Raw genomic sequence first — 15018 nt, 5'->3', positions numbered from 1 at the left:
TTCATCTCTACTGTTGGAGCAGCCATAAACTGCACAGGTTCATCTCTACTGTTGGAGCAGCCATAAACTACACAGGTTAATCTCTACTACTGTTGGAGCAGCCATAAACTACACAGGTTCATCCCGATGTTCTGGGCATATTTGTAATGTTAGTGTTAGTAAAAAGCAGGTAAAAGAGTAACGTTTGAGGCAGACTAACATCAGTCACTTTTCCATTCACTGTAGTAGAAGCTTGGTGCGGGGAAACCGCAGATATGTCGTCTCCGCCTACAGGAAATACGTTGCCTGAGACCATGAGACCCGTTTCTGAATCGGTCTAAACTAAAGAACATGATGTCAGAGACCATGCAGGTCACGTGGACCCCCTATAGACCTGGAGGACAACAGCACCCCCTATAGAGCGTCGCAGTCATAGAGTATTAAAAGATAGAGACTAAACTGGCGCGAAGCTCCGCCCCCTCCGCTATTCATGTCAGTGGAAGTTGCTCATTGGCGTTTTGAAGCACCCGGAAGGCTGCCGGAAGTACCGTCTATTTCCGCATTTTTTCGCTGATTCAGCATTTGGGCACCACATTTTGGTGCCCAAATGTGGAAGTGCAGCTGGGCTTTAACATTGGGCGCTCGGTTGCACGGGGTTTCCTCGTCAAGAATCCACGGGTCCGCCTGCAGTCCTTCCTCTTACCACTAGGGCCCAGCGCTTCAACATTGGAGTGCCTAGCTGGCCCCTTGGTCGCAGTACCTCCCCCTTTCAGAACGGCGAGTGGCCCAGGAAATGAATCCCAATGCATTTCTCCCATAGGATTTTCTTAAAGTATTTATTTAAAGACGGTTACGCCGCGGACAAAGCCAACTCGGATCGTGACAAATCATGACAATGAACACGATGTTTTGGGGCCGATCAAATCATTAAGAAAGAAGAAAATAAAGGCAGGAGACACAACACTATTTGTTTAGTTTTTCTTCTTATAAATTATTTGATCGGCCCCAAAACATTGTGTTCATTGTCATGATTTGTCACGATCCGAGTTGGCTTTGTCCGCAGCGTAACCGTCTTTAAATAAATACTTTAAGAAAAGCCTATGGAGAAAATGCATTGGGATTCATTTCCTGGGCCACTCACCGTTCTGAAAGGGGGAGGGACTGCGACGCTCTATAGACCTGGACAACAGCACACATCAACCCATTCTAGCGCGGCATGAGCTTGTATATCTGCTATTTTTGAAAAAAAATCATGAAAATGTGGTGCAAATCTATCTATAATCTATATTGTCTCATCCTGTCTCCCTCTCCCTCCCTCTCTCTTCCCCCCCCCCCCCCCCCCCCCCCCACAGCTGAGACCATCGTGCAGAGCAAGGCGGTGTCGGCCCGGAGTCTGGAGGACGGGGAGGAGGAGGAGAACAGGGGGCGGAGTCTGGAAGAGGAGGAGGAGGAGGAGCTGGGTCTGGAGTGGATGGAGGTCTGCTGTACTGCCCTGGAGGTCCACGCTGCAGAGCCTAGTGTCCAGGTCAGACTGACCTCCATGTAGAGCCTAGTGTCCAGGTCAGACTGACCTCCATGCAGAGCCTAGTGTCCAGGTCAGACTGACCTCCATGTAGAGCCTAGTGTCCAGGTCAGACTGACCTCCATGTAGAGCCTAGTGTCCAGGTCAGACTGACCTCCATGTAGAGCCTAGTGTCCAGGTCAGACTGACCTCCATGTAGAGCCTAGTGTCCAGGTCAGAATGACCTCCATGTAGAGCCTAGTGTCCAGGTCAGAATGACCTCCATGTAGAGCCTAGTGTCCAGGTCAGACTGACCTCCATGTAGAGCCTAGTGTCCAGGTCAGAATGACCTCCATGTAGAGCCTAGTGTCCAGGTCAGAATGACCTCCATGTAGAGCCTAGTGTCAAGGTCAGACTGACCTCCATGTAGAGCCTAGTGTCCAGGTCAGACTGACCTCCATGTAGAGCCTAGTGTCCGGGTCAGACTGACCTCCTTGTAGAGCCTAGTGTCCAGGTCAGACTGACCTCCATGTAGAGCCTAGTGTCCAGGTCAGACTGACCTCCATGTAGAGCCTAGTGTCCAGGTCAGACTGACCTCCATGTAGAGCCTAGTGTCCAGGTCAGACTGACCTCCATGTAGAGCCTAGTGTCCAGGTCAGACTGACCTCCATGTAGAGCCTAGTGTCCGGGTCAGACTGACCTCCATGTAGAGCCTAGTGTCCAGGTCAGACTGACCTCCATGCAGAGCCTAGTGTCCAGGTCAGACTGACCTCCATGTAGGGCCTAGTGTCCGGGTCAGACTGACCTCCATGTAGAGCCTAGTGTCCAGGTCAGACTGACCTCCATGTAGAGCCTAGTGTCCGGGTCAGACTGACCTCCATGTAGAGCCTAGTGTCCAGGTCAGACTGACCTCCATGTAGAGCCTAGTGTCCAGGTCAGACTGACCTCCATGTAGAGCCCAGTGTCCGGGTCAGACTGACCTCCATGTAGAGCCTAGTGTCCAGGTCAGACTGACCTCCATGTAGAGCCTAGTGTCCAGGTCAGACTGACCTCCATGTAGAGCCTAGTGTCCAGGTCAGACTGACCTCCATGTAGAGCCTAGTGTCCAGGTCAGACTGACCTCCATGTAGAGCCTAGTGTCCAGGTCAGACTGACCTCCATGTAGAGCCCAGTGTCCAGGTCAGACTGACCTCCATGTAGAGCCTAGTGTCCAGGTCAGACTGACCTCCATGTAGGGCCTAGTGTCCGGGTCAGACTGACCTCCATGTAGAGCCTAGTGTCCAGGTCAGACTGACCTCCATGTAGAGCCTAGTGTCCAGGTCAGACTGACCTCCATGCAGAGCCTAGTGTCCAGGTCAGACTGACCTCCATGTAGAGCCTAGTGTCCGGGTCAGACTGACCTCCATGTAGAGCCTAGTGTCCAGGTCAGACTGACCTCCATGTAGAGCCTAGTGTCCGGGTCAGACTGACCTCCATGTAGAGCCTAGTGTCCAGGTCAGACTGACCTCCATGCAGAGCCTAGTGTCCAGGTCAGACTGACCTCCATGTAGGGCCTAGTGTCCGGGTCAGACTGACCTCCATGTAGAGCCTAGTGTCCAGGTCAGACTGACCTCCATGTAGAGCCTAGTGTCCAGGTCAGACTGACCTCCATGTAGAGCCTAGTGTCCGGGTCAGACTGACCTCCATGTAGAGCCTAGTGTCCAGGTCAGACTGACCTCCATGTAGAGCCTAGTGTCCAGGTCAGACTGACCTCCATGTAGAGCCCAGTGTCCGGGTCAGACTGACCTCCATGTAGAGCCTAGTGTCCAGGTCAGACTGACCTCCATGTAGAGCCTAGTGTCCAGGTCAGACTGACCTCCATGTAGAGCCTAGTGTCCAGGTCAGACTGCCCAGTGTCCAGGTCAGACTGACCTCCATGTAGAGCCTAGTGTCCAGGTCAGACTGACCTCCATGTAGGGCCTAGTGTCCGGGTCAGACTGACCTCCATGTAGAGCCTAGTGTCCAGGTCAGACTGACCTCCATGTAGAGCCTAGTGTCCAGGTCAGACTGACCTCCATGCAGAGCCTAGTGTCCAGGTCAGACTGACCTCCATGCAGAGCCTAGTGTCCAGGTCAGACTGACCTCCATGTAGAGCCTAGTGTCCAGGTCAGACTGACCTCCATGTAGAGCCTAGTGTCCAGCTCAGAATGAGCTATATCATAAATGATAAAGTCTGCTATTTTAAGAATGCCACTCATTATGTGTTGTATTCATTCTCTCCACCAGGAGGCAGCGTGCTGGGCCATTCACAGCCTGCTGTTACACGGAGACGGAAGGAGCCAATCAGAGGACCAGGAGGAAAGGTAGGAGGTCTCAGCAGTGTAATGCTCGTCGACTAAAACCTTTTTCCACTGACGAAAACTAAATGAAAACTCAATGAAAACTAAGTTATGATGACAAAACAAACATGATGACTAAACTTAGGAAAACTAGACTAAAATGTTAGGAAGGGACTCTAGTGGACAAGAGATCCAGTATGAGTCATTTCACACTACCCCAGGGGTCCTTGAGGGAGTTCCAGGGGGTCCCCAGCTAAATGATAGTTTGGAACCAAACTATCATTTGGTTCTGAAAGAATATACAGTATATATTCAAAGATTTGTGCCGCATTTTCGCCATTTTTCAAAAATAGCAGACCTACAAGCTCGTGTGAGCTTACAGATCTGCTATTTTTTCAATAGCCAAAGTATAACATAATGCTTAGTTAAAACACCAAAACGGGTTCCCGTCCAGAATGGGTTAAAACGTTCTGTCCGTGACTCGACGCGTCCAAGATAGTCAGCTTTAAAAGTTTCTAACGAACAAACACAAAAATGTGATTTTAATAATAGGTAGCGTACTAGAGCCAGATCAAAGAACAAACGCCCCTTTGAAGGCAAACGGACATCAAAGGCAAACGATAATAATAAGTGTTGGTCCCTTAAGTGAGTGTTTTAATGCAGGCATCCGCTGAGGAAACCACTCATTGGTCCTAAATGACAACAATGTGCAAAGTCACTTACAATTTACAATGTAGGCATTTAGCAGACGCTCTTGATCCAGAGCGACTTACACTAAGCAACAGCATGGCATACATCACATATATGGTCTTGCACCTTCCTACCTACATGACTGCCTGTCTAAATATGTCCCAAACCTTCCTACCTACATGACTGCCTGTCTAAATATGTCCCAAACCTTCGTACCTACATGACTGCCTGCCTAAATATGTCCCAAACCTTCCTACCTACATGACTGCCTGTCTAAATATGTCCCAAACCTTCCTACCTACATGACTGCCTGTCTAAATATGTCCCAAACCTTCCTACCTACATGACTGCCTGTCTAAATATGTCCCAAACCTTCCTACCTACATGACTGCCTGTCTAAATATGTCCCAAACCTTCCTACCTACATGACTGCCTGCCTAAATATGTCCCAAACCTTCCTACCTACATGACTGCCTGCCTAAATATGTCCCAAACCTTCCTACCTACATGACTGCCTGTCTAAATATGTCCCAAACCTTCCTACCTACATGACTGCCTGCCTAAATATGTCCCAAACCTTCCTACCTACATGACTGCCTGTCTAAATATGTCCCAAACCTTCCTACCTACATGACTGCCTGCCTAAATATGTCCCAAACCTTCCTACCTACATGACTGCCTGCCTAAATATGTCCCAAACCTTCCTACCTACATGACTGCCTGCCTAAATATGTCCCAAACCTTCCTACCTACATGACTGCCTGCCTAAATATGTCCCAAACCTTCCTACCTACATGACTGCCTCCCTAAATATGTCCCAAACCTTCCTACCTACATGACTGCCTGCCTAAATATGTCCCAAACCTTCCTACCTACATGACTGCCTGCCTAAATATGTCCCAAACCTTCCTACCTACATGACTGCCTCCCTAAATATGTCCCAACCCTTCCTACCTACATGACTGCCTGCCTAAATATGTCCCAAACCTTCCTGCCTACATGACTGCCTCCCTAAATATGTCCCAACCCTTCCTACCTACATGACTGCCTGCCTAAATATGTCCCAAACCTTCCTGCCTACATGACTGCCTGTCTAAATATGTCCCAAACCTTTCTACCTACATGACTGCCTGCCTAAATATGTCCCAAACCTTCCTACCTACATGACTGCCTGTCTAAATATGTCCCAAACCTTCCTACCTACATGACTGCCTGCCTAAATATGTCCCAAACCTGCCTACCTACATGACTGCCTCCCTAAATATGTCCCAAACCTTCCTACCTACATGACTGCCTCCCTAAATATGTCCCAAACCTTCCTACCTACATGACTGCCTGCCTAAATATGTCCCAAACCTTCCTACCTACATGACTGCCTGTCTAAATATGTCCCAAACCTTCCTGCCTACATGACTGCCTGTCTAAATATGTCCCAAACCTTTCTACCTACATGACTGCCTGCCTAAATATGTCCCAAACCTTCCTACCTACATGACTGCCTGTCTAAATATGTCCCAAACCTTCCTACCTACATGACTGCCTGCCTAAATATGTCCCAAACCTGCCTACCTACATGACTGCCTCCCTAAATATGTCCCAAACCTTCCTACCTACATGACTGCCTCCCTAAATATGTCCCAAACCTTCCTACCTACATGACTGCCTGCCTAAATATGTCCCAAACCTTCCTACCTACATGACTGCCTGTCTAAATATGTCCCAAACCTTCCTACCTACATGACTGCCTGTCTAAATATGTCCCAAACCTTCCTACCTACATGACTGCCTGCCTAAATATGTCCCAAACCTTCCTACCTACATGACTGCCTGCCTAAATATGTCCCAAACCTTCCTACCTACATGACTGCCTGCCTAAATATGTCCCAAACCTTCCTACCTACATGACTGCCTGCCTAAATATGTCCCAAACCTTCCTACCTACATGACTGCCTGTCTAAATATGTCCCAAACCTTCCTACCTACATGACTGCCTGTCTAAATATGTCCCAAGCCTTCCTACCTACATAACTGCCTGTCTAAATATGTCCCAAACCTTCCTACCTACATGACTGCCTGCCTAAATATGTCCCAAACCTTTCTACCTACATGACTGCCTGCCTAAATATGTCCCAAACCGCCCCCCTAAGGTCTTCCACTGCTGGCCTGCTCGCTTTGCCTAAAAAAAGGGCAACTAAAAAATACGGGGAAGCAGCTTTTTGCTTCTACGGGCCGTCGGCATGGAACAAACTCCCACTGTACCTTCGTCAGGCAGCCTCTGTAGTTTATCAAACTCCCACTGTACCTTCGTCAGGCAGCCTCTGTAGACATTTTTAAAGCTCAGCTCAAGACCCACTTCTACAACATTGCTTTTAATTGATCTTTTATTTTTTGTTATTCATGTCCTCACTGTATTGCATTACTGCTTGTTTTTTTAATGTCGTTGCCTTGCTTTTCTTTTATTCTCCATTGTTCTGTAAAGCACTTTGAGCTGCATTTCATTTTACATGAAATGCTATTTTAGTGCCGTCTACGTAACGAGCTATAAGTCTGTCTGAAATACTATCTAAGTCTACATAAAGTGCTATATAAGGGGCTAGGCTAGGGCAAGTGCTACGGGCCACGGTGGAGTCTGAAGATGTGGGTTTTCAGACTATATCTATTTCTAGATATAGGCCCCCAGAAGCAAAGATTTGAGTTGAAAAACGTTTGCCGTGAAAGCATATGTTCAAAGATTTGCGCCACACTTTTCACGATTTTTCAAAAGATAGCAGACTTTGTAGATCTGCTATTTTTCAACAGCTACAGTTTAAAACCATGGTAAAAGAAAGCGAATGGTTTAAAGGACAACTTTAGTTTTTTCAAACAAGGTTCAGGTTTTAGGTTGTTATTAGAGAAAGTAAAAGATGAGTGTATTTTCTTTTTATTATTATTTACTATAGTAGGACTGTACATAATAAAAAAATAAATCGATATAAAAATTTGTAAAACAATACATATTTAGCCTCATGCTCTAATGCCCCCGCCCCCCTGTCAAAAACAGCAAAAAAAAAACGAAAGAAAGCAGCAAATGAAAAAAAAAATAGCACTCATCTTTTTCTTCCTCTAATAACAACCTAAAACCTGAACCTTGGTTGAAAAAAACTAAAGTTGTCCTTTAATTAAGGGAGCTTATTTTAGTAAGGGAGCTACTTTGTTGCCTTTGCTTTTTGTTTTGTGCGTAATAGAGCAGTGGGGGCGTCATAATTTAGTTTTAGTTTACTTTAAGTGCTCTGTGTGTGTGCGTGCGCGCGCGCGCACGTGTGTGTGTGTATTGTGTGTGTGTGTGCGTGCATGTGTGTGTGTTCTCAGAGCTCCCGTCCACAGGCAGCTGATGGCGGCCATGTTGCTCCACTCCTCGTCTCCCAGAGTGTTCAGCGCCGCGTCCAGCGCCTTGTGCACGCTCATCACACACAACCGTGAGTCCAGCGCCTTGTGCACGCTCACCACACACAACCGTGAGTCCAGCGCCTTGTGCACGCTCACCACACACAACCGTGAGTCCAGAGCCTTGTGCACGCTCACCACACACACAACCGTGAGTCCAGAGCCTTGTGCACGCTCACCACACACAACCGTGAGTCCAGCGCCTTGTGCACGCTCACCACACACAACCGTGAGTCCAGAGCCTTGTGCACGCTCACCACACACACAACCGTGAGTCCAGCGCCTTGTGCACGCTCACCACACACAACCGTGAGTCCAGCGCCTTGTGCACGCTCACCACACACAACCGTGAGTCCAGCGCCTTGTGCACGCTCACCACACACACAACCGTGAGTCCAGAGCCTTGTGCACGCTCACCACACACAACCGTGAGAAACACACACTCCCACTGGGCATGGATGTATTGACCCCTGTGAAGGTCACGTGGATGTACTGTGTGACCTTTATGATAGAGCCACATGTCGGCCTAGACCAGATCTTTAACCCATTCTGACCTGAGATCAGATTCATAACGAGGTTTCCACTGGACACACACTGGTCTGATTAAGAAACAGGTGCTTAACAAAGCCCTGTGTATCCGATCTGATGCTGCTCAGCCTCTACACAGAGAGTACATCCTTCTCCCATCCGGCCTTCGCTTGCGAGCCCCTTATTGTGCCACAAAAAACAGGCACAGACATTCCTTTGTCCCGGTCTCTCTATTCACACACTGAACGCTGCTGTGGGTAGATCTAGGAGATAACCTCATGATAAGCACTTTTACTTTTTACTGTATTATCTCGTGCCTATAATGTCTATGCACATGTACTTTTATGACCTATTGCATAGCACTTTAAACGCCTGCACTTTAATGGTTGTGTGCACCCTTGTACTCTGTACTTGTATCTGCTATGTGAACTGTTTGTTTGTTTGTAGGGGAGAGCCGCCAAGGATGTAACATTTTGCACGTTTCATTTTTTTACTCAGATATCCGTTTATCTACATAATGTAATATTTTCAGGCAACGGACCTACACATGTCTGCTACCATAAACCACTTCAAGTTATCTTTTTGATAAAACAGGTCGGGAGTTATTAAACCGAACGTGGACGCTGTTCCAGTGTTACAATTGCTGCGCATGTCGGATTAATTGTAACGGCATGCATGATAAATGTGTAACAACGCTAAAAAAACACCATTAAACATATCGTTTTCAGCTTAAAGCAATTATATTTCATTAAAGGAACTCCTTAGCATTGTTTTCATACCATGGATGTGATAAGAAAATGTATCAAAAATAAGGGAAATATTAAATAGTATCGGGTGTACCAGTTTGGGCGTTTGAGTCAGTTCAATGGGGAAATACATTGATTAAACAAACGTTTGATTGATTGAGTTGTACAATGTTATACAACCCTAAACTCATTTTAGAATACACTCTGTAATGAAGACAGGTGACTGAACATATAATATTGGCCAATATGTCAACTGTGTAAATATGACCTATAATTGAATGGAGCCGGCGTGTGTTACAATTGATCCACTTTTGCAAGTTGTTCTTTGCCGTTGCTTACAGACCAGAATGAACGTGCATTCCGTCTAAACACGATGCAAACTAATGGAGAACATAAGCATGAAGACATCCATGTGGATTTTTATTCACCAACATCAAAGAAAAAAACAGCACACATACATAGAAAAGTCAGTTTTTCGCCAATAGCTCCCCGTGGGATGAAGGTAAACACTTCACAACTCCCTGGGCACGTAGAGTACGTTGCTGTACACATACTGACGCGATGGCGTCATGGTGGCGTTGACCAATCAAGAGATAACGTTCATGTTACAACCGTGACGCGTTACAATCGTGGCGGCTCTCCCCTACTGTTTCATTCATTGTTTAAAGCGCAAATAACATGCATTTTAAAACTGCTTTTAATATTTAATAATCATATTGTCTATGTCCCTCAAAGTTATTTCTAATGGTTTGAGCCTCAATCACCACTCTGATATAACCTGGCCTTGTCAATTATTTTTGGACTTTGAAAGCAGTTTTAGATGCAGTACCACAATGTCCTGAGGTGGAGAGGGTGCTGATATGCAGATTATTTAATATTTGAGTCATTATAATACTCATGCTAGATAAAACCAGGCTTGTTTCCATTCCATGCCAGCTTGGAAAATCAACAATGGTGGACATTGTAAACAAAGTGGAAATGCAAATTTGGAACTCAAGACTGAAGAAGAGGAGGAATTATACAAAGTAGGGTGACATTGATGACATCACGATGAGGCCAAAATCAGTCGAGCTGTTTCTGAGATCAATTTCCATTAAAACACCTAATATGATATGAAAGCCTGATTGTTCAAAATTGGTTATTTGTGGGGATAGAAAACACACATTGGAGCCCCAAAAACACAAAAGAAATTGGAAAAGTTGAATTTTATGTTATAGGTCCTTTAATGCACTGTCTATGCTGCAACCCAATTTGCCCTTCGGGGGACAATGAATAAACCTTGAACCTTGTCGTTCCAGGTAAGATGCGTTCCCTGCTCCTCTCCAACGGCCTCCATGTGAACCTGGTGGAGATGATGAAGAGACACGCCTCCTCCCTGGAGGTCTCCGTGTCGGCCTGCAGACTGCTCCACCTGCTGTTCCAGGGCCGCAGCGCCACGCTGGACGAGCTGAACATGGCCATGGGGCAGATCCTCAGAGCCATGAAGACGCACAACTTCGAACCCGAGCTCCAGATGGAGGCCCTGCAGGCCAGCCTCACCTTCCTCTGCCCAGGTAGGGGGGGGAGGGGGGGAGGGGGGGGGGGGGGGGTCTGTGTGTGTGTGTGTGTGTGTGTGTGTGTGTGTGTGCGAGTGAGAGAGACGCGTCAGACATTCCATTCATTGGAACAGCAGAACAAGGAGAGATTTCTTTAAAAAAAATCACAACTTCTGTCAGGAATGCACTAGAAACTTACTTTTGTTTTTACACGTTCATATCGCATTCTCGCCGAGATATATTTTCAAGTTAATAAAAAAGGAAAAAAATATATATATATATTTTAATACAAATAATATATTTTTTTAATAAAAGTTATATAAAAAAAAGAATGGTTCAAGCCCATTAATTAAGATTCGAGTGCCAACCCTAACGAGCGAACATTTAAACCTTGAATGTTTGGGGACAGCCTTAGTGTGTGTGTGTGTGTGTGTGTGTGTGTGTGTGTGTGTGTGTGTGTGTGTGTGTGTGTGTGTGTGTGTGTGTGTGTGTGTGTGTGTGTGTGTGTGTGTGTGTGTGTGTGTGTGTGTGTGCGCGCGCGCGAGCGATTGTGCATATGCGTGTACGCGTGCGTCAGAATCACCAATAATTAGGACTATATGTAGAATAAGTCTTCTCCAGACTAAGGATATCCTGCATAAACACTTAAATTAGATTTGGTTAAATTAGATTTGTAATGTGTGTGTGTGTGCATGTGCGTGCGTGCGTGTGTGTGTGTGTGTGTGCACACTTAAAAATAAACAGAATAAAGTGGTACTTAAATAGATGGATATATCCTTGGCAGGGAGAGTACACTTCATAAAAATAGATTTAACCCATTTTGGTGTTTTAAAGCATCATGTTATACTTTAGCTATTGAAAAATAGCAGATCTACAAGTTACGAGCTTGTAGGTCTGCTATTTTTGAAAAGTTGTGAAAATGTGGTGCAAATCTTTGAATATGTATATTCTTTCAGAGCGTAAACGTTTTTAACTCATTTAGACCTGACTTCGAAATTAACCCATTCTGACCTGAGATCAGATTCAATCGAGGTTTCCGCCGGACACACACTGGTCTGACGAACCCATTCTGACCTGAGATCAGATTCTAAAAATGTCAGTCGCTCTTCGATTTTTCAAAAATAGCAGACCTGCAAGCTCGTATCGCGCCACTCGGTGGCGCGATATGAGCTTGTAGATCTGCTATTTTTCAATAGCTAAAGCATAACATGATGCCGACACCAAAATGGGTGCCCGGTCAGAATGGATTAAACAAATGTCTTCTAAATCCTGACTAAATCCTTCTAAATAGCCTACCTCATGTTACAGCGGTGCTCAATATTTCATGTCAAGGACCCCAGAAATTATATGTAATTGCCCACCGACCCCCATCTGGAAATATGTTGTTCCAGGGACCCCCCCCCCCCCAGAAGCTGTTGAAAAATAGCATAATGAGCTTGTAGATCTGTTATTTTTGAAAAATCATGAAGATGTGGTGCTAATATAATTATATTCTTTCAGAGTGAACGTTTTTAACTCAAATCTTTGCTTCTGGGGTGGGGGGGTGGGGGGGGGGGGGTGTCCCTGGAATAACATATTTTCAGATGGCGGGTAATTACATTTATTTTTGGGAGTCCTTGACATGAAATGGTTTGAGAACGACTGACATAGAAACATAGGATTTTAACCCTGTGAGAACCACTGACACAGAAACACAGGGTTTTAACCCTGTGAGAACCACTGACATAGAAACATGGGGTTTTAACCCTGTGAGAACGACTGACACAGAAACATAGGGTTTTAACCCTGTGAGAACGACTGCCATAGAAACATGGGGTTTTAACCCTGTGAGAACGACTGACACAGAAACATAGGGTTTTAACCCTGTGAGAACGACTGACATAGAAACATAGGGTTTTAACTCTGTGAGAACGACTGACACAGAAACATAGGGTTTAACCCTGTGAGAACCACTGACACAGAAACATAGGGTTTAACCCTGTGAGAACGACTGACACAGAAACATAGGGTTTAACCCTGTGAGAACGACTGACACAGAAACATAGGGTTTAACCCTGTGAGAACCACTGATATAGAAACATAGGGTTTTAACCCTGTGAGAACGACTGAAATAGAAACATAGGGTTTTAACCCTGTGAGAACGACTGACATAGAAACATAGGGTTTTAACCCTGTGAGAACGACTGACATAGAAACATACGGTTTTAACCCTGTGAGAACGACTGACATAGAAACATAGGGTTTTAACCCTGTGAGAACGACTGACACAGAAACATAGGGTTTAACCCTGTGAGAACGACTGACATAGAAACATAGGGTTTTAACCCTGTGAGAACGACTGACACAGAAACATAGGGTTTTAACCCTGTGAGAACGACTGACACAGAAACATAGGGTTTTTCAGAATATTGTCTTATTTTTAGAATGGGCCTTGTGTCTAAAGGGGTCACCAATCACATCCAGCCCAGTCTGTCTTCCTCCTCTGTCGTGAACACAAATAATTTGGCCTCAGTTCAGAAGCTTTTTTTTTGGCCTCTGTCTGTGAATAATCATATTATTTTCTGCGGTTTATGTGGTTTATGTTTAGCCCTGCAACTTATACTGTATGTGTGGCACAGGCTGGGACTAAACTAGATTAAAGTATTTGTATATTGAGCGCCATGGGAACAGAAATGCCATTGATATATATATATATATATATATATATATATATATATATATATATATATATATATATATCAATGGCATTTCTGTTCCCATGGCGCTCAACAGATAATCAGAAAAGACATCGCCGATCTGGTCAACACCAGAAGTCTAAATATAGACGTTGAAACGACGTTGTCTCAACGTCTAATCTAAGCCTAGACCGCTAAAATCACTTTTATGTTCAGACCATTTATTACCCATTTTTAGACGGCGAATAGCCTGACCAACGCTGCAGTGAGTTATTGATCTGGTGGTGACCTCCATGGTGACCTGTATGGTGACCTGTATGGTGACCTGTTGACCTCCATGGTGACCTGTATGGTGACCTGTTGACCTCCATGGTGACCTGTATGGTGACCTGTTGACCTCTCTGTCCGTCTCAGACAGGAGTCTGACGGAGCACGGCGTCTCTGTGGGCGACCCGGACTCAGCGGACCTCTCCCTGAAGGTCCTGAAGAACCAGTGTGTCCTGGAAGGAGCTCACACCGTGTACCTGGAGGTCCTCAACAGGGTAAGGAGCTCACACCGTCTACCTGGAGGTCCTGAACAGGGTAAGGAGCTCACACCGTCTACCTGGAGGTCCTGAACAGGGTAAGGAGCTCACACCGTCTACCTGGAGGTCCTGAACAGGGTAAGGAGCTCACACCGTGTAAGAGCTCACACCGTGTACCTGGAGGTCCTGAACAGGGTGAGAGATACTATACTATAGGAGCTCACACCGTCTACCTGGAGGTCCTGAACAGGGTGAGAGATACTATACTATAGGAGCTCACACCGTCTACCTGGAGGTCCTGAACAGGGTGAGAGATACTTTACTATAGGAGCTCACACCGTCTACCTGGAGGTCCTGAACAGGGTGAGAGATACTTTACTATAGGAGCTCACACCGTCTACCTGGAGGTCCTGAACAGGGTGAGAGATACTATACTATAGGAGCTCACACCGTCTACCTGGAGGTCCTGAACAGGGTGAGAGATACTATACTATAGGAGCTCACACCGTCTACCTGGAGGTCCTGAACAGGGTGAGAGATACTATACTATAGGAGCTCACACCGTCTACCTGGAGGTCCTGAACAGGGTGAGAGATACTATACTATACATATAGTATAGTATACATATATACTATACTATACATATATACTATACTATACATATATACTATACTATACATATATACTATACTATACATATATACTATACTATACATATATACTATACTATACATATATACTATACTATACATATATACTATACTATACATATATAACAAAAAAACATGGCATGGATGCACCTGGGACGTATCCTCAGTGATGTATCCTGAGGTCATCACCTGGGACGTATCCTCAGTGATGTATCCTGAGGTCATCACCTGGGACGTATCCTCAGTGATGTATCCTGAGGTCATCACCTGGGACGTATCCTCAGTGATGTATCCTGAGGTCATCACCTGGGACGTATCCTCAGTGATGTATCCTGAGGTCATCACCTGGGACGTATCCTCAGTGATGTATCCTGAGGTCATCACCTGGGACGTATCCTCAGTGTTGTATCCTGAGGTCATCACATGGGACGTATCCTCAGTGATGTATC

At 45.7% G+C, this 15018-nt stretch overlaps 1 protein-coding gene across 1 annotated transcript in view; it reads left to right on the top strand.

The window, feature by feature from the left end:
* The window catches only part of lrrk2 (leucine-rich repeat kinase 2), a 191666-nt gene that overhangs the window by 42866 nt on the left and 133782 nt on the right, over nt 1-15018 (top strand). Inside the window, exons 9-13 of the mRNA XM_083762898.1 lie at nt 1332-1504; nt 3746-3822; nt 7837-7943; nt 10484-10738; nt 13810-13937. Of these exons, the coding sequence (XP_083619024.1) occupies nt 1332-1504; nt 3746-3822; nt 7837-7943; nt 10484-10738; nt 13810-13937 (740 nt within the window). The remainder of the gene's footprint in view (nt 1-1331; nt 1505-3745; nt 3823-7836; nt 7944-10483; nt 10739-13809; nt 13938-15018) is intronic.

Source organism: Protomyctophum parallelum, assembly GCF_964188405.1.
Source record: "Protomyctophum parallelum genome assembly, chromosome: 4".
Taxonomy (NCBI): Eukaryota; Metazoa; Chordata; class Actinopteri; order Myctophiformes; family Myctophidae; genus Protomyctophum; species Protomyctophum parallelum.
This window is presented reverse-complemented; position numbering and strand designations above follow the sequence as displayed.